Source organism: Stegastes partitus, unplaced genomic scaffold (assembly GCF_000690725.1).
Source record: "Stegastes partitus isolate 25-593 unplaced genomic scaffold, Stegastes_partitus-1.0.2 Scaffold452, whole genome shotgun sequence".
NCBI classification, from domain to species: domain Eukaryota; kingdom Metazoa; phylum Chordata; class Actinopteri; family Pomacentridae; genus Stegastes; species Stegastes partitus.
This window is the reverse complement of record NW_007578183.1, coordinates 315,402-336,655: the sequence shown is the minus strand read 5'-3', so window position 1 is coordinate 336,655 and position 21,254 is coordinate 315,402. Positions and strand designations below refer to the sequence as shown.

The 21,254-nt window shown below is 43.0% G+C and overlaps 1 protein-coding gene across 1 annotated transcript in view; it reads right to left on the bottom strand.

Annotated features, from left to right (window-relative positions):
- raver2 (ribonucleoprotein, PTB-binding 2) overlaps positions 1 to 18,480 on the bottom strand; it is a 108,399-nt gene extending 89,919 nt beyond the window's left edge. The window contains exon 1 of the mRNA XM_008286361.1: positions 18,208 to 18,480. Coding sequence (XP_008284583.1) covers positions 18,208 to 18,480 — 273 coding nt within the window. The remainder of the gene's footprint in view (positions 1 to 18,207) is intronic.
- Positions 18,481 to 21,254: the final 2,774 nt, after the last annotated feature.

Sequence of the window (21,254 nt, the reverse complement as noted above, 5' to 3'; positions counted from 1 at the left end):
TTCTGTTTGCATGTTCTCCCTGTGCAGCGTGGGTTCTCTCCAGATTCTCTGGCTTCCTCCCGCTGAGGTTAATTGGTGATTCTAAATTGTCCATAGGTGTGAATGTGAGTGTGCTTGGTTGTCTGTCTCTTAAGTGTAGCCCTGTGATAGACTGGTGACTTGTCCAGGGTGTCAGCTGGGATAGACTCCAGCCCCCCACGACCCTAGTGAGGATTAAGCAGTGTATAGATAATGGATGGATGGATGGATAGAAATTATGTCACAAAATCCTAATTAAATATTTTTCCCAAATCATTAAGCCCAACTATGAAATATTTGTTAAATATCATGTTGCCCAGTTCAGTTTTTACAACCCATGTAAAGCCCAGTGGGCTGTTGGCAAAACCAAACCCCTTTTATTTCACTTAAACAACATGACAGCTTTTCCTCGGTCTAATTGTGTCGTATTATTTCATCATGCAGCTGCCATTATTCAAACACTTTTGACTGGGAAAGGTCACATGCGTGGACTTCTCCAAGGAAACAGCAACAGCTTACTGAAATATTGTGACTTTCTCACTGCTACAGCTGCTGATTTGGAGAAGAAGCTTGGGAAGGACATATCTCAATATAGGCATTTTTCACACTGAAAAGTCAAATTACTTCAAACATCGACTAGCCCAGCTGACAGCTACCACTTCAAGTCCCTCTCTGGTTGTTTATTTAACATCTAAAAATGTATCTCTGTGTATTAAAAGTTTCTTTTCCCACTCATGAAAACAATCCCCTCATTCCTCAACGTGGCCTAGATGTAATTCTACACTGTTGCTTTCTCTAGAATGTGCAGATTTACAAAGTCCCTGCCTCTGCCTGCCCACAGACCTTCCAGCTCCCACCAGCTCACCTACGACTCTTCTCAAACACTGTAAAAATTCTCTACGCTACACAAAACTCAGCCACACATGTTCAAGGTGGAAACCAATGCTAAAGAATAACAATCGTACACAAAGCCCCACCCTGTACGCTGACAGGATTGGTTCTTTTGGTTCTTTTGTCACATATAAAAAAACCTGAAGGTCTGAATCTGTGTTTCTAAACTGTCATCAGTACACTGAAGTTTCAAGGTGTAAATGTTCAGCAATGGCATTAACTACCTATTTTGCTCGTAATGTTTCATGTTAACAAGGTAAAAAAAAAAACCCTGTATTTTCGCTTGAGGGGCTCTTTAAAAGCAGCACTGATACTCTACTAAAACTAAACTGCAAATCATAAATAAACCCTGATTTTTACAGTCTGAGTCACACTGAGCTACATTTTGTTCCCTCTTGCCATTACAGAGGTGAACACAGTCAACCAAAACAGTTTCTCTATGTCAAGCTGTTCCATAACATAACCAAGCGTGTCTTTCTGTTCATTACGTGCGATAATGTTCCCTCACTGTGTGTCTGAACACTTTAAAAAAGCTGATATTTCTTGCAAGTCCAGTCAGTACCCCCGCACTGGCTTCCAGCCCACGGCTAATTTCAGTGCGTGCATGTGTGGGTGAACACTTTGGTGGAGCATTAAAGCAAGCTGCCCTGAGAGGATGGGCCTGATAAGGAATGTGATAGCAGCCTGGTCTGACACCTGCTTGGACGACATGTAGGTTCAAAGAACATGAATCACGAGCGCCACACGAAACTGCTGATAATCGCCTTCACGCCTGTCGGCTTCATACCCACTAAAAACTGCCGCTGTTTCCAGCTGTAATTCACTTACCAATGGCTGCACCACCCACCTCTCCAGCCTCATCTACATGTTGTTATGTCATTTCAAGCTACTTTTACCAAATGCTACCCACAAGTTGACAGATACAGTAGAATGGAAAGATTTAAGTACGAGGTGTGTCAGAAAAGTTCCAGGACTGGTGTCACAAAAGACATATTTCAAACCCAAACTACAAACTACCAGTTTTCTCCTTCCAACGATCAACCAGCACGTCTCCAAAGAGATCCTGCGCCGTTTGCTTCATTCAGTGCATGACAAGAGGCAAGAGTTGTGGCAGGACAAGTGGTGGCTGCTTCAGCATGACAACGCGCCTGCTCACAACGCCCTGAGCATCCCACAGTTCCTGGCTGAGAAGAACATCTCCGTGCTGGAACAACCTCCCTGCTCACCCCACCTGGCTCTGTGGGATTTTTTCCTTTTCCCCAAGCTCAAGGGGGTCATCAAGGGGACCCGTTTGGAAGACGTGGACGACATCAAGATGGCTGTGACGACGGAGTTGAGGAGGATCCTGGAAGAATCCTTCCAGGATCCTGGTGCATCAAACCAGCTGATTGGCTGATGCCACAAATCACTTCAAAGAAGACTTCGACATGAAAACAAACATACAATAACGTATTTATTTAATTCCATAAAAATCCATGCAAATGTGGATTTGCTGACATTGAGCCCCGACAAGAATATTTAACCCTATTCAGGACTTTTATGTTGCCATACGTAGAAGGTCTTTCGGGGTCCATTGGACCCCAAGAAAGAATATGTGCAACATATTTGTTGGTATTCATGATAGACTTTTATACTATGTTAAATACATTTTCTGATAAGTTGATGTATTTTTGGTTCCAAATGCATGACAAATGTCCCTCTTATTATATTTTTTAAAAAATCTTCAAAAAAAAAAACAAAACCTGTTGCCTAAACCAAATGGCCTGGGGTCCAAAAGACCCCAAAAGTCCTGAATAGGGTTAAGCTCCTACCCCATAAAATAATTTTGCCAGATTTTGCAGAATCCTCATTGCTATTCTCCACCTTAGCCTTTTTGTGTTGCAGTGCTGCTCTCATTCATGACAGTTTTACTCTTCAGCACAGCAATTTCCTGCATATGACAGTGAAAATTGGAGTCATTTGCACCACAAATTTTAACATTCTCACAGTTCCATCACCGAGGCTGACAAAATACACAATTTTTCTGGGCTCCGAAGTCTGAAAGTTTCCCTCTGTATGTCCCATCATTCACAGCTTCTCGTTTTAAACCAGCATTAACGTTAATTCCACGAGTAATTTGATGAGAGAACAGACGTAAACTCATCTGCTGTTGGGTTAAAGAGCTCTGCGAAAACTGCTGTCTGCACTCAGCCAAAGCTCCTTCATGATGGAGGAAGTTCCATTCTGTAACACCAGAGTACAGCCAGCGTGGACCCAATTCATCTGTAGCTCTAACAGCTCCAGCAAAGTGATGCATCTTCTGTCTAGTCGACTGTGTCAAGTGAACAGGCCTTTTTCTGACTTCCTAAAACACCAGAATAAAGCGCGAGTGAAATAAATTTGTTTAATGGCTCAGTTCCATCAACTTTCGGAGAAAGACGCGACAGTGAGCCAGCATGCACAATAACCCCGACCCTGGAATCAACTCAACTGAACGGAATGAATAATGTTGTCAATTACATCTGCACTTTTTTTCTGCTATCACATGCCAAAATGTCTGCCATCCGGGATTCTCCAAGTTAGGTTTGTATTCGTATGCTGTGTTCTAAATGGATACGGAATTCCAGAATATGGATCAGGATGAAAAATAAGGAATGCCAAATTTAGTTACAGCTGCTATTTTAACACATCACTCAACATTTAGTAAATATCAAATACATCTCCAATAAACTGAGATGGTGCCTTGAGCAGAGGTCATTGCATCAAACTAATTTGCATCTGCGGAACACGACAACACCAGTGTTTTATTATAGCCTCTTGGCCAGAATGTAGAAGGAGACATTTGTTCCGTATTGTTCTTAACAAAAACACACGCCAGCATCATCAACACTCCAATCATTGCAAGCATATGTGTATTACTCCATCAAAGATACGTCACTGTCCTTATTATCCGACATTAACACGAGCCGGCGCTCCTGAAAAGCAGCAATTTTATGACTTTGGTGACAAATATGTGCCATCAGCGTCAAATGAAAAACTCCACACTGCTTTTGAGCCAGCAGTTTGGCTACACAAAGTGGTCATCCTTCAAAAAAAAATGACTTCCCTTCAACATCTCTCCAGATTTAATGGCTTTAAACGGCACACAGAGTCCTCAATTCTGTAACTGTAACTAATGACTTCCATCGTCCCAGGAGGCAGAATCAGAGAAATTATTTCCCACGCGGATTGTTTTAGTGTCACAAGCGTTATATTGCTGTGATATCTGTGATGCGCGATGACAAGTCTCATCCCCGTATTTGTCGGGAACTGTCCTCTCACTTTCAACTTCAATCAATTTCCTGCAAGTAAAGAGCTAACATGGTGCAAATTGCCTTTCAGTCGGACTCAGTGTTGTTTTGACCCTTTCCGTGTTTACATCTGTCAGTTCAGCTGTTTCTAATCCCCACCCCGCTGCACTCTGTAAGTCGTCCCACAGAGGATCACGTTCTATACAGGGGAAGTGTAAAACGTAATGGGTATGTAAGGTGAGAAAAGCCACACTGCAATGATTTTTTTTTTCCCTCCACCTCTCAGACAAAGAAGGAGCAGAATGTGTTTACTGTGACACCTGTTCATTCACTACACACACACACACTTCCCTTTGTCCTGCTGTCATAAATAAGATGGCTTAAAAACACAAACAGGGCCACTGGGGAAAAGTAGCAGTGGGCGATGACTTGGACTCGGAGCGTCTGCGTGAGACAGAGATGGAGAGAAGGAGGGATTAGGGGACAAACACACTCTGCATGGCCTCCTTACCGGCAGTAACTGCGTCCTTGACCCACTGATAGAGTGATATATGCTATAAAGAGAGAGGAGAGGATGAAGCCCATGAAGGAGAGAGCTGTTCCCCCACTATAGCCACACTACAGTGGTATCAGATTATTAGCATGACAATGACTGCATCGCCATTATTCACAGCATCTGTACTTAGAAAATCACATTTGGTGTATGTTTAATAAGAAGTGCTACTCCTATATTCTTATCATTAAACTTACCTGTATCTCATCAATATCTACTTTCAATAACAAAATATTAATACTAATGAAATTCCTAGTTTAGCAGCGTAAAAAATGACTCACTTTGACGTAGCAGCCAGTGACAATGTTGGCAGACGGTGTAAAATCAACATTTCCTTTCAAATGAATGAGATCTGTAACAGCTGCATTCAGTTAGTAGTTTACCAATTTGCTGCGTATTCAATGGAAAGCACAACAATGCACCCCTAATGGATCAGAATAAAACCTTGTTTTCCATATTTGGTAGGAGCTGAGCTCTGTGTGTGTGACAGGTGGCTCAAACCATGCACAGCACGGATCACTGGCCCATCAAATGGCTGCCAGGAGAGCTTCTTAGAAAACGTGCACACTCACATATTGCGAGCAGACAGGCATAAATACACGAGTGCAGACACCTCCTTCTCTTTGAGTCTTCTCTTCTCTGTCTTTCTCTCGAACGCATTCGCACTCTGCACTGTGTGTGAGTTCAACAGCCCGGCTCTGCACTGGTAGCATTCCTTGGTTTAGCAAGTTTGTTTTGATTCCTCTCCTATTCTGGTCTCTTTATCTCTGCATCCAGGCTCTCCTGTTCATTTTCTCTGCCTTCCTCCCCATCCCTTTAAACTGCTTTCTCCTCTACCTCATTTGAATCCTCCTGCTTTCTCCCTATTTTTTTTTTTTTTGGTCACTGCTGGACTGCACTCCAGCTCTCTGGTTAAATTTCCATGCTGAGCTACTGTTTCCCTTCAAGAAAGAACAGAGAATACACACAGAATCAAATCCACCATGGGCATCCCTTGCTTTATTCTTTATGATAAAATTGTGATATGATGTCTTCTATCGCCAAGTTTCAGTTAATCTCTTCCTCACTTTTGTTTCTCTTGCCCTTCTCAGATGTTTCGAGTACTTCTAGTCGAGTAGAGACAGATGAAGCAGCAAAGCAGCGCAGCAGGAGCAGGGATTCAAACCCATAATCAGCCCCTGCAGCCACAGACACACGGTCCAGGAGGTGCACTATGCGCCGGCTGCCAAACTCTTAATGTGACTGTCGACTAAACAAACAGGGAGAACTTGCTGGATTTGTTATTTTTTTTTGCACAGCACTGACCATCTCATAATGCAGTATTATATGCAAACAGGTGAATCTATATGGACCTGGGTTATTTTTATTACTATTCGTGCTCGGAAAGACACAAAACAAATACACCAACAAACTGAAGATAAACGTGGTAGAAATGTGTTCGTCATTTTAACTGTGTATGTATATTAGTTCTAAAAACAGCTTATTGGCATCCTTCATTACTAAACTGCATCGTTCCTTAAAAAAGTTAAACTCTAGTATCTACAGAAAGGTCCTTTCAAGAAGCATTGATTGGACCAAAAGTAGTGCTGCTGGTGTGCAGAATCTTTGCAATCAGGCTGCACAACTGATTGACTGTAATTTAGCATCACAATCTTGTTTCCTAAGTAAATCGGCTGTGGTACGGATGTTTATTTAGTTTCGCTTGACACAAGCCATAAAATCCACAAAGATATCTTCCATAAGTGACACTTCCCTACCTTTTCGACGCACCACCTTTGGGCAGTCAGCTTCTTCTGTAAAAGCTACGACTCAGTGGAACGCCCTGCCTGATGACATTAAGAACTGTGTTTCTATCGGCATCTTTAAAAACCAACTGAAAAACTTGCTTAAGGACACTCAGAACTGCAACCATTTGCATTTGTGTGTGAATGTGTGTCCGTACGTGCTTCTTAGAGTGTGTGTGTGTGATGTTGTGTTTCACTGTGTCATGTATTTTATAGTCCAGCTTTTTTGTGACATTTTATTATTGTGATGTTTTCAGTGTGATCTGTCAGATGGAAATGAGCTTAAAGCTAACTCTGGTGCAATAATTCAAATGGCAACATTTATGTTTAATATTGTACATGGTTCCTTTCTAAAGAAACTGATGAATAATAATAATAATAATAATGATGTTTAAAATGCATGTTCAGCTCCTAGAAAACTTTACTTAGACAAAATAAATTGGTTCCAGCGTGGATAAATCTTACATTATGATGCAGTCTTCCACTCTTTTCAAAGTATTTTTTCACACACCAATCTGAGGTCTGTGCACTGCAGTAACTGAGTGGAGACTCGAGGATTCTCTGTGCACAGCAGCCCGCGTGTGAGGCGTTTATGGAACACTAGTAAACTGCTGCGTCTATCGAGAATTCAAATCAAAAGTCATTTGCTAAATTGCAGCATGTGAATGTTCAATCAGAAGCAATCAGTTGAACCATTTCCACAACTAACATATTAAAGGCCAAGAATCCCGTGAAAAGAGAAGCAATGATCCTTTTGTGCACACTCTAAAAGCTAATACCTATGCTTACTTGAATCACATTAGTGTACTTTACTGATTTCTCATTGTCCTTTTCATTTATCTCATGGACTGTGAGTACGTAGTCATTTTTCCTTAAAGAGTTATAAAACTAAGTATACTGGACTGGACTTGTAATGTTCTGTTCCTGGACTGAACACAGAGCTCAGCAGTGTACATGTAGAGAAGTACTGGAGAAGTTTCCAGAAACTTTACGTGGCGGCTGTGGCTCAGGCGGGTCGGTCAATGATCGGAAGGTTGGCGCTTTGATTCCGCCCTGTAACCTGTGTCATGGTGGTTGCGTCCTTGGGCCGCAAGGGCTCCGATCTGCCTCAAAGTCGACACGCTGGATCAGAGTCCCGCCTGGAGCACGTTTGCGCCACACCCCGACGTGCACGACGCCGACCAGCGTAGGGCGAGGACCCGTCAAATGCCGCTTGCGGCTTTAATTAGGGTCCGAGGACCCCTACTTGCTGCAGCAAGCAGGGGTCCTTGCCCTGCGGGCAAGGACCCTATTGTTCCTGCTGCGTTTCTTTCTTCTTCTTATTATTCTCCTGACCAGCGCGTTTGCCTTAATTAGACCCCCTAAACACGCTCAAAAACTCACCAAAATTGGCACACACGTCCGAATCGGCGAAAAATTTGATAAAATGAAAAAAAAAGAACAAAAATGCTCTCTAGCGCCACCTAGTTACAGAAAAACACACTAAAATGGCCCTAGTGCCCAGTAGGAATGTCGCACAGAGATCAAACCAGCACCAAAACGTTCGTCTCAATGAGACCCACAAATCTCGCGCTGACACCCCTGACCTATCTCCAACAGGAAGTCCACAATTTGCCTTTCAAAGTAAAAAAATGAGCAAAAACTTCTTTTGGGAAAAAATTATCTTGTCTGACACCGTAAATCGTACAAACTTGAAAATCGCACACGAGACAGAGAAGGCCCTGATGTACAAAAGTTCTGAAGGGATTTGGTGTTTCTCAACCGGTTTTCAAATGGCGAGCCGTTAAAGTTGATGAGCTGCCTCAGCCTCGGCTCATACGTTGTATGGGGGTCTATGGGGGCATGTGCAGACATGCTGTGTCAGTTGGTCATCTACACAAAAAACTAAAGGTCCTACAGCTTTAAAAATGACACTGAGGGCTTCCTAACAAGATTTCCTACAAAAATACTCTGTTTTTACACATATTTGGTGAAAATTGTGGCTGTAGGAGAGAGAGAAAGCGAGTAAAACTGTCAGCTCTCTCTCTCACCCAGGGGCACGAAAAACGCTGAGTCATCGTGACATCATCACAGGTCAGTGCAGCTGCTCATGTGACTCACTGACAGTCTGAGGCTGAGCAGAGACATGGCTCCTTCAACTTAAAGCAGGTTTCACTTGAAGAACGGTCAGACGGGCATGAGGGTCCAACGCAGACCGAGGACCCGACCAACGCTGCTTGCAGCTTTAATTTAAATGTGAAATTTCAACAAAAACACTTTACCCCTAAAATCAATGAATATTAACAAATAATTCTGCTCCCAGTTGTACTGAAAGTAATCCTGAATATCATTTTGGGACTAACTGTGCTGCCTTACCACAGCCTAAAATATCAAGTACACAATACAGCAACATACACAGTATTTATCACACTATGAAATAATGACATTAGCATATTGTGCAGCTGTTATTGCTTTTCCAAAGAGTTCGGCCTTAGCATCTGTGACATTATTCATACGTTTCTGGATAAATGTTTGAAAGCCTTTCGCCTTTTTTAGTGACTAGAGTGAGAAGATTAAAATTTGGGGGGGAAAAGAAGAGGTGCATCTAGACAGAGCTGAGGAGGCACAAGCAATAAACAGTCAGCACCATTACATGTGATCGACTCCAACAAACACATGTCCCAAAATAGATTCTTTTTACAACCTCAGTAGGACAATATTGTTCAAAATCTCCACCAAGGCACCCATTAGAGGAAGTGGAATTACCTATTAAGTCTTAATGTGTTGGGAGGAAAAGCAATGTTTTTGTATTTCATGTTGAAGTCGGTGGTTTTCCCTGTTGCTTCAATGCCGTCAGAAAAAACTGAAAGAAAGAAATGCATCTCACAGAGCAGCACTGCTTCATCATTTAGCCTTCTGCCACCGCTTGCTCAAACTACGTCTGTCGCTCGTGTTTGTCCATTTCTTCAGTTCACTTTTCTCTCTCTCTCTCAAAAAAGCCAGTTGATTTGATCTCAGCGAGGGCAGAACCAGTGGGCTGAAGGAAGCAGGTGGCTTGCCCTGAGACAGGACAGATTCTGCTGTCAGCCGGTGTGACCCCACTTCTCTCTGCTTTCCACACCCACCCGTCTCCGCTTGGCTCTGGCCCTGAAGCGACAGCGCTCAGATTGGAGGTTATTTTTCCCACTGAGCCAACAGTCACTCTCCCTCAACACATCAACAGAGTCCTGCACTCATCGATTCGGTGAAAAACACATAAGAATTCATCGAGTCGGCCTGCAGTGTCCTGTTGGGTTTCTCCCACTTGAGATAATATAAATTAAAACGTGTTTAGGGAATGACGGTGAAGTATTTGAGCTGCACATATCGCCACTCTCCACCGCTGGCCTTTAGGTAAACTAAGAAGAAGAGAGTAAAAGCTGTGTTTACTATTCTACCTGAGAGTTGAATTCTTCACATTTTGTCCATAGCATGGCTTTGGATGAAAGTCAAAAAATTACAGCGTACTGAACACTTAGAGGAGCGTTTTAGCATGACGCTACAGGATGATGCATTGTGCAACTGCAGAGTAATGCGGAGAAGCTCTTAGACATAAAAGCCAAATGTCCTCTTGTAGTCATTTGTACTCCGAGGCGCCAGAAGAAGCACCCTGCACATCAACAGACTGGATGACGGGAAAGTAAATATCTTCCGTACTTGCATTGCACACATTTTTGTACCATTGCTAACTTAAACAATCAAAAGCAGATTCATATTAGCATTTGGTGGAATGTTTAGGTCTAAAAAAACATTTTAAAAAACAGTACAACACAGCGACTAAACGTGAACTTCAATGTCCTTTTTTTTTACAATATCTGTAAGGTCATGGAAAAATAATGTGTTCCAGCTGGTGCACTGTATTTGAATAAACATTTTTTTTAGCTGTAGCGTATACACGAATGAGCGACAGCAGTAGAACCTCCTGCCAAATGTTGTATAGGTCCCTCTCATGTAACAGAACAGCTCTGACCCATCAGACCATGGACACAAGACTTCTGGGATTGTCCTGTTGTCTGGCACTAGTGCACTGACAGCACACCTTTGGGGTCCTGGGGGTTGCGGGGTGGGGCCTCCACTGACTGGGTTTGTTTTGAAACATCCCAGGGATGCTTAGATTGAACTGGAATCTGGAGAGTTTGGAGGCCAGGTCAACACCTTGGGCTCTTTGTTGTGCTCCTTGAGCCAATACTGAGCAGTTTTTGCAATGTTATAGGAGGCCACTGATGCAGATCATTGCCGTTGTCATGAGGGTCTGGAACAATGTTTAGGTAGGTGGTACACACCAAAGGAACATCCACATAATTATCAAGAGCCAAGGTTTCCCAGCAGAACGTTGTATTGTTATAAAAGGATCAATCTTACATGCGTCATCCGCCGGTGGTTTTTACATCGTGTCTTATCGTGTGTATGTGTAGCTACATCTGATCTTTGTGAGTGAAGCTGTAACATTACATTCATACTGTGACACGTGTCCACTGCTGAAACAATCCCATATTTCAATAGATTAAAATAACTTTAATAGTCAATATACTGTATCAATTGATTTATCCAATACATTTGCAAGTAAGGACACAAACTAGTGGCTCATCGGAATCAACATTTTCACCTTTGTAACTTAGCTTTGTTTCAATTTACAAATACTTGAGTGAGGAGAGAATTATTTCTAGATAGAATAATAATGAATAGAATAAATAATGGCAGACTTAAATTAAGGACATGCAATTTATTGTTTATTCAACTCTAGATCTTAAGCTTCAGTCATGAATTTCACAAATCTGTATACGGAATTCTTTAGGTACAATAGAGTCATTTTGACAGGTGGACTTGAATTTGGGTAAAAGTTTTTCTTTCAGTATTTCATAAAGGCATACAATCGTGATATTTTTGTCTCTTGCTTTTTATCCTGGCAGAATGACAGATCTCATTGTTCTCTGTGGGTAGAATAAAACTCTTGAAAGCGATTTATGAAAATAAACCACTGACATAAGGCAGGGTGGATGGGTTCGTGCTGGTAATACTGACTCCGCCATCAGCGTCTCACAGAACAAACCGAAATCCATCAGAGTGAGCATCGTGCAATTGTTACGTTCTAATCGTCACTTGCTGGTTTTGATTCTTGGGTAACAGGAGCGAAACCTGGCGGGGCTTATTCTTGTCATTGCGATCTGACCTCTCTAATTACTGACAAGTTTGCACCCGCAGAGCTGCCACTGACTGATTTTACGCCGCTGATGTATGAGGTTGACTGTTTCTGATCTCACAGAACCGTCATGTCTGACACTGCCTGCCCAGTGTTGATGCATTGCGTGTCGTGTAATTACGGGGGGGTTAGGGGTTTGCGTGGACCGAGCCCTCAGGCGAGTCAAACATCACATTAGTCTCTCTGGCTCGTCATTACGCCGCCTTACTTTCCGAAAATCTCTCTTCTCGCGCTCTTAATTTGTGTATCAAAAGCATCGCGCTCGGTATAAACGTCGAGGGTCCAGAAGTCTGGAAAACAGGGAGCAGCAGGATCCAGAAGAACGCCAACCGCCCCTCCACCTGCTGCATCTCACACTAACACATTCACACGCAGCACTGGCAGCAGTTGTGAACAGCAGGCACGCATATCTTGTCAAGTCCAAAATACAGTTTAACCAGTGCTGAGGACCAGATGAGCGATAGACTGGTGATATTTTCTTATTGGAAGTTAAAATGCTTCTTTTTAAATGGAGCTGTATTGTGATGGTTTAACCGTGAAGGCCACTTTGCCACAGTAGGTACTCCTCACACACGCTCATTATTTCCCTGTAGCCTTTTATCCAATTAGTCTACTCTCCATTCTTTCCTGCACTTGTCCAGTCAATGCCTTTCTTCAGAGGTTTCTTACGAACCTTTTATCCAGTCAGCGCAATTTTCATCTCCTCTGTTTACTTTGAAACCATTTATTAAAAGTCAAATTGTCTTGCTTTGACTTTCAGTGGAATCGCACAGTACATGAAGTTAACATACCGTGTTGTCAATTTACAAAATATAAAGGGATTGATATTAATTAAATCAGCATGTCCAAATTTACAACACCACCCTTTCTATCTCCAACATCATCTTGCACCTCAACCGGCTGAGCATCAGAGGTCACCGTCTGTCTCCAGCTAAGTTCATTATCTACCTAAAGTCACCTTCATATCTGAGTCACAGCCAAAATTAGACCATAAAATAGGTAAATATACCACCATGTTGGTTTTCCCTGGTTGTACCAACAGCGCAACAGGTATATCTTGAAATAATTATGACACAAACATCTGCAAAACTTTGAGGTGACTACTGCTGCGGTTAACGGCTAAATCTGGGGCGACGTGTGTGCAGGCAGCCTCGTAGGTGAAGGAGGTGATAAAGACTGCCCACTGTCAGGAGTGGCAGATTTCATGAACATCTGCTACTGACACACACACATCACAGCATGTAAAGTGAGAGGAGGACGTGGGTGGAAAGAGAGCGGCTCAGGTGCACGCTGCTTTGTCACATTTACATGCATTTGTGTTTACCTGTACATTATGTAAACTGCACACACACACACACACACACACACACATGCACGCTCCTGGTTTTCAAAAGGAACACATAAATGTGCACGTATTCATCTTGTGTAGGTTTTGTTCTAAAGAAGGTGATTAATTCAAGAACTTGGCAGAAGGCCTTAGAAGCCAACCTCCTTCCAGTGTACACACATACACCCACATACATTCACCCTCCTGTGCATCTGCCAACATGTTTGTATTGTAGCTGCATGGATTTAATGAAACACGCTCTTTATTCCAACCAAGTCCCGTTTGCATCACACGCCACCACAGCAATGGCCTTCAACAGCTCAAGTTAAATGACAAAGAGTTCAAAGCATCGACTTGGCGACCAAACTTTCCAGATCCCTATCAGGTAGAGGTTCAAAGGACTGTGCCAGAACAAACCTGGTCCATGGGGCCCTGGCTCACAACCCACAGGACACCAAAAGACCCACTACCAGCTTCCCAGAGCCAAGACAGCTTGGCTCTAGAGGACCAACGTCCATACCACGACTGGACAAAGCTGTTCTGACGGCACCAGGGGGACCTACACAGTATTAGGCGGATGGATTTGTTTTGGGGCAAGGCGTAAGACTAAGCTTTATTAAACCATACATTTCTGTCACAACCTTCCACTCATTCACAACCTGCATGACATCATTGGAAAGGACCTAACAGTGAACAAAAATCTAAATGAACAATGGCGCATGCGAAAGAAAAAAAGGTCTTGATCTATGTGTGATAAGACAAAGAGGACAGTATGGATCATCTATAGTTGAACCTATCTTACAGGTTGGGTGGTTGGTGGCTAATCATAGTTTGAACCCAACATTAGCTGTCTGCATGACGGGTTCATTGACAGACCCTTCGTACATCACCAATAGGTTTCCTGAAATGCAGTTTTAAAGCTCAGTGTGGTGGCTCCAAATGTCACCGTTCCGGCAGTGCATGACTCCTCCAGACTCCCGGCTAATCCAAAAATGGGCAAAGAGGTCAAGTGCAAGTGGAGCAGAGGCAGGCCATTCGAACATCTCTTGGCCATGGACTGTCCTGTGACAGTACCCACCTGTCACATGAAGTGGCCAATATGCATTCCTTTAAGCCTAGATACATTCTAGGCAGGTGAGTTATATAAAAATTCACCCTCTCTGCAGTTGTCATGAACAGGTAAACTAGCTATAGAGACCAAAGCCATTTTTTGTACCAGGGTGTAAATATGTTTATTTCTGCTGTAAAGTTGGGCATTTTCACATTAGAGTCTTTGAGGGACTGACTCACTGTTGGAGCCAGTTTCAAGTGGCCATTTAAGGAACTGCACTTCTGCGCTGGCTTCATCTTTTACATGGGTCATGTATGCGGGTGGGATCTGACACTGACATATCCTCATCTCTGATACTAACAAATCCCCAATCAAAAGTTTGACCTGGATGTTAAAATTAAACTTGCCTGTTGTTTGGTTAATGTGAAAACGTCAAGCTGGTGTCTGTAACCTGCCAAAGACACTAGTACGGGAAGTGAAACATCAATTTGTAAGCCTCTCTCAGTGAATATGGCATCAACAAGTAAAGCTTATCAACTTAATAGTTCTAAACTAGGAAATCAGGGCCTCCAGTATGTGGAGCAAGCAGCTCATGAAAAACAATGTATTTGATTCTAAACTAAAGAGTTTTAGAGTCGTGACAGAGTACATATTGTATTCCACTGAAAGAAAATTCAGAAAATTGCTCTGAAATCTGCTCTACACTAAACCTGTAACCAAATGCAGCGCCAGCATGTTACGGTGACCAAAACCCAAACAGGCTCACTTCAGTATCACTGAGTGTCTCAGGTCACTCGCAACTATATACTGTGTCTTTCATAACATTTTAAAACCAGTGTTTTGTTTTATCATTTTTGACATTTTGACACCACTGTTTTATTAAAGACACCATTTAATTAATGGCAAGGAGTGGAGTGCTTAATTAAGAGACAACCTGAGACAGGTGTTTAAGGGTTAATCAGACTGTCGTCTATCTGCCTTCTTAGCCAACAAAAGCTGATCTCAAGATCAGATCCTCCCTGAGTCTTAAAGTTTTAGATTACACAGACTTGATAGGAGATTCTAATTAAATCCAACTCAATAAGTGGACTCGATTTAAAAACTTTGATAAAATGCCATCGAACACTCACCTTGATTGCATCCTTGCTACCACATTAGCATTAAACTCCAGTCTAAAAGAGATACATGAATTTAAACAACTGATTTTCTGGCCACTTATGGGTAACAACAATGAACGGACAAAGCATCACCTCGTACGTTGATACATAAACTTGTTTGATTATTTCAGAGCAACATTATTGAGTATTTGGAGTCGTCTTTCTGTCCAACAAGTGAATATAAGATCAACATTCGCTCTCTTTTAGCTGTGGTTCCATACCAGTGCCTGAGGGAAATTATGTATCAGGCTCTTTAGGTGCTCAGAGCTCCACTATGTTCGCCAGCTAGATGTTATTTATGTCAGACTGCTGTTTGGTGCCATACAGTCGGTTCTAAAGCTCCATAAAGCTGAGGGGAGCTGCAGATTTGGGTGATAATTCTTTCCAGTTTCATTATTACAAGCAACTCTTTTTACACTTTTTATAGTTTTTTTGATAAATCATTAAAATATCAAGTCTAGCAGTTAAAAAAAAAAATAAAAAATGTCCCGCATAATCTTCATTAAACAATCTCCCTCATCCTGCTCTGTCCTCCAGCATCCTTTCACATCATTTCTTTCCTTTACTCTCCTCTCTTCCCGTCGCTGCTTTCTCATTGTACTCTCCCCACTTCTTTCCCATCCCCCACTTCTCCTCCTGAGATGAAGACTGTCAACGGGCCCATATATCTGACACCGTGCACCGTGAACATACTCGCACGCACATCCAGTCTGGGATAGTGTTCGCTAATGGGGCAGCGGGTATGAGGGGGAATGGGAGACGGGAGTCGGCTGGGTGTTGCTGAGTCCATCAGACAGGTTATAAGACCGTGACAAGGACTTTCGTTTCCCATAAATCTAGATCCTTATGGATGTACTGTAACGTCAACATCAGCACTATAAATATCAATGGATTCCTGCACAGGACCCCAGTAAGAACAGCAATAAGTTTGGAGCTTTTTGCACCACCAAGAAATAAAATCACGCAGCGTGAGTATTAATATTTAAAGGGCTTAGACTGTTTTCATTACTGATTAATCTTGATTATTATTTTAATTAACTGATTTATAATTTAGTTCAGAAAATGTAAGAAATGAGCAGAGGATGTGCTTCCCAGAGCCCCAAGAAGTCACTTCTTTTTTGTCTCACCAAAACTAAGAATGTCCGATAAAAAACAATATAAAACAGAGAAGGGCAGCAAAACGCCTTTTGGCTTTGAAAGGCTGAAAGAACAAGAACAAAAGGGGGACTTCAAACCAAAACACAGCACGCTCATGTTCTGCTCTTAATGGCTGCAATATTACAGAAGTGCTGTGATGTCGTTTAAGACGCTCATTCATTTCTGTCTGAGAAGCTGCTGGATCCTCATATATCCCCCCGACATAAGATCTGCAGCCTGAGCCCACGTCAGTTCAACGGTACCGCTGCCAGTCGGAACTCGCACAGTGTAATGTCAGAGAGTCTGAATTACTCCTTTAAGTGGATGGATTTATGCGGCACGTTCAGAAGGGCAGACTTCATGCTGCTCCGCTCTCCGACTGCTCTGCTCACCAAACATATCACACACCATCTGACACATGAATAATGTGGAAAATACAGAGAGAAATTCCACTTCTGTTGCTTCACCTTCTCCAAGTGACTTTTTCCCCCCCTCTCTCTCTCTATCTTTCTCTCTCTCTTCCCTCTGTTTCTCATTTCTCACACACACCATGCACTCGCACTCTTTCACACTCCTCCTCCTCCTCTCTCACACAGCCGGCAGAGTGCTGGCTCTGGTTGGCAGCGAGCCTCTCTCAGAATGTTAGGTGGTACAACCCTGAAGGAATCGACGCCTTCGACACGCCGCCTCATAAAGGCTCGCATGCTGACACAAGTGATGAATGGCATTTAGTAAGAGGAATCAAAAAGGTCAGGAAGTTATAAACACTGGAGCCGCTCTGCTGTTTCTGACAAGAAGCATGCATGCAAAGTCCTTACATGTATAATAAACATCAGAGATTGAGCGATCTGCTTCTGCCTCCAGTAAAGCAACCTGATCAGAGCAAACTGTTCATAACAGTCGGAAATCATGGATTCCACCTGTCAGGACTAACATGGACCCGGTAGTTCTTACTCTTCTTTACAAACCAAGAGGCTGCATTCAGAGCAATATTACTGGAGACATGGGTTAGAACTTTATCTGCACAGTATAGTTTAGTCTGTGACACATTAGGCAAATGAGCTGACTACGTTGCTGATTGCGGATGTGCATGATAATTTATGCAGCATAAAATAACAAGAAGCATAAAGCAAAATCCTGCGATGCTGCATGAATAGTTGCATGAATAACTTCACCTCGTGAAAAAACAACAGACTTGATCTGTGTCTCCTCCTGTTGCAAGCAAAGCAACAGACTTAAAAACTCCAAACTACTTTTTCAAGAACTCATTGTGAAATACAAACCTTTGTGCACTTCCCACATGTTTTGGAGTGCACAGGGACTATTACATTTCCAGTAATCACCTCAGAACCACAGAAAATATAAGTCTAAACATATATTTTTAACCAGTTGAGCCTATCCTCATATAGCTACAATTTGGGGATCCCTTTCTTAACATCGTGGACAGCATGCAAAGTTACAGGCAGGGAGATTTGTTTTAAATAATAAAAGCACACAAGCCAAAAAAAATGGTAGATGTGAGAAGTGTCCAAACAAACTGGTAAAATAAAGTTCCTTATTATTTTTAAATCATAGAAAACTGAAAATATAACATGATCATGTGTAAATGGGGTGATCACCAGAGATCAGACGTCCTACAACTGAACCATAACCTACATGTTAAACGTTCAGTGCGACGGTCGGTGCAAACTACACGAGTGAGCATCACAGACGCGCAATGAGCCTCCGTGTGCGTAAAAACTGAACACCAACTGCGCGCCGCTACTTTTGCTTCAGTTTCTCCTCTTTAAATTGACATTTACCTGGTTGGTGGTGTCGGGCGGCAGGTTCTTAATGAGGATTTTCCTCCTGTTGCTCAGCTCCTGGCGAGTTTTGGCCAGCCTCCTCTCGATCTCCTCCGGCTCCAGGTCCGGCAGGTCGCGGAGGCTAATCGCCGGCTCGCAGGGCTGCGCCGCCGCCGCCTCCTCATCCTCCGGCTGCCGGCTCTCGGGGCTGTCCATCTCCGGGGAAAGTGCGCTATCCCGGGCTAGAGAGGAGTGAACACTTGGCGGCTGGATGGATGAGGCTGCCGCCATCTTGGGTAGCTGAGGGAAAAGTGTGAGGAAAGCGAGAGAGAGAGAGAGAGAGAGAGAGAGAGAGAGAGAGAGCAGGTGGGAGGTGTGTTAGAGGCAGAAAGAGAAATAAAAACACTCCAACCACGAATAAATGCATTAAAAAATAGTCTTTTAGTGAGCCAGGTAAACTAATGAGACTCTTAATGTAATGTAATGTAAACATGTAATCAGTTTATTTCGCTCTTCACTTCTGTGTTTATTCAAAGGATCTAAATGTAATCACAGCTCATGTGTAAACTTGTCTGGTCTCGTGGTTATTTATTTGCTATTTCACTTTATTTGAAGAAACCGGTGAACTACAGCTATATTATTCCACCATACAGACTATTTCTTGAAAAAAAAAAAAAATCAAATAAAAGCTGGTTTTAAGCTGCGGTGTCGAGATGAATGAACCGTGTGTGTGTTTGCGCTCACATGGTTTCCAGCCGCTGGAGTCGCACCTCGGACTCCTGGCGACCCCAGCTGTCTGCTCCACGTATAGGAGCCAGTTCAGATTGGTCGATGAGGTCAATTACAACCCATCAGACGTGTTTTATGTGTGTGTGCGCCTCCTAAGTGTCTGGACAAGCAGCTTGTGATCCACTACACTGGAGCTTACTTGATTTTTATCATCATTTACAATGTGCTCCAATCCTTTTAACAGCGTGTTTAAAGGAACAGATTCCAGGCTCACACAACAAGGGCTGACTGTATAATCAACCACATGTTGAATCTGCAAAATACTTTGCCTTCACTAAACTGTGTACAGTAGCTGCTAGACGGCACAAGACCAGTAAATATATGCACAACCTTGTACATGAGGGTACAAAGGGAAACTATTTTGTTCTGCAGCCCAATTAAAACATTTCTTCCTTTGGTCAAAGAGAAAGAGAGAGGCATTCACTAGAGAATATCTCTAAACTGCCAGAGCTTTCCTGTTCCCCATGTGCATAATGTGACCATGAATGGCTGTGTGCCTTCCCTCCTTTCTACCCAAGTCATCCAGTGAATGCCAACCAAGCCTGCCTGCCTGCCTGCCTGCCTGCCCACCGTGGGTGGAAAGCTGCTCCTGGCAAACACAAGGGGAGCAGAGCTCCCTGCAGAGTCCTCACAATGCCTATGTAGCTTCCGCAGGCAGCATGAGTCGCCGACAGACACACACACACACACACACACTGTATGCTCACGCTCACAGGACGCATTCACACTCATGTAGGCACACAAGCATGTCAACAAGCACACATCAACCCACTTAGGAAATATTTAGAGCTCGATTATACCGAGGCCTGTAAGAGACGGTGAAATCAACCTCCATGTTCTCTCTCTCGCCATCTGTGTGAAGCATTTCTTGGCAGATCGAAGTCCAGACAATCACAGTTGTCAGTGGGTGAAAATGATCTCGCTTTGCCAAGTGGCTGAACCAGTGTAACTGAGACGCAGTGACTGTATGTGCACTGTTTGCTGTATGAATGCTCGAATCGAACTTACGCTCGGTCCACTCCAGAGTGGGAAGGCCAAACAAAAGGGCAAACTGTGTCATTTCAAACAGACTCAGTGGATAATGTTCAGTGTTTTTTTTTTTTTTTTCATGGATACAACTCTTCATGTCTTCATGCGTCAGTTCAGTGTTTAGCATTATGTGCTAAGAATTCAAGCCACAGGAGAAGTGCACCAGTACCACGATGAAATCTGCTGAACACTGTGGACAGTATTTTATTCCAAAAGGCAACAATACCAGCTTTTGTTTCATTATTTTAAGGACAAGGATTTTGACTGTGATGAAGACACCGTAGTGTTGAAACTGTTTGCGCGATAAAAGGCTGTGAATAAGCGGTGTGCTCCAGGTCTCTTTTTTTTTTGTACTGTCTTTTTGTACTTTTTTGTAAATTTGCTGTCCTCAAGCTGAGAAGCATCAGTTTCAGCTGCGTTTCTACTGGATTTCAAGGCTTACACTTGGTGATATGAACTGCAAAACTGAAATGTTTTGTTGATCGACAGAAAGTAGGCTACCGTTCCAACAACTGTGCAGTCATTTCCATCCATCCATCATCTATACACTGCTTAATCCTCACTAAGGTCGCGGGGGGGCTGGAGTCTATCCCAGCCGACCCAGGGCGAAGGCAGGGGACACCCTGGACAGGTCACCAGTCTATCGCAGGGCCACACCCAGAGACAGACAACCAAGCACACTCACATTCACACCTACAGACAACCCAGAATCACCAATCAACTTCAACATGTTTTTGGACTGTGTGGGAAGAAGCCGGAGAACCCGGAGAGAACCCACACTACACGGGGAGAACATGCAAACTCCATGCAGAAAGATTCCAGTGCCCCCAACGGGACGTGAACCGGCAACCTTCTTGCTGCGAGGCAACAGTGCTACCAACTGCGCCACCCTGCAGCCCTGTGCAGTCATTTATCAAGCAAAAATGCAAAAAATTATATCTTGTTCCATCTTCTCAAAAAGTGAGAATTTTCTGCTCTACTTACTGCATCTTTGGGTTTTGTTGAAGGCGAAACACATCTGAGAATGTCATCTTTGAGTCTAGGTAATTATGATTTTTGCAATTTTTTTAAAAACTTACGTAGATCACACTAGTAAAACAAACAAACAAAAAAGTGAGGTGCAGCCTTCATAGACTGCACCTTGGACTCCTGACCAGCAGCAGGTCGTTTTCTGTCATATTCTCACATCAAATTACAAGTGCAAATTCCAAGTCACAAACTCGTGTGCTCCATGAAATCAAACTGTG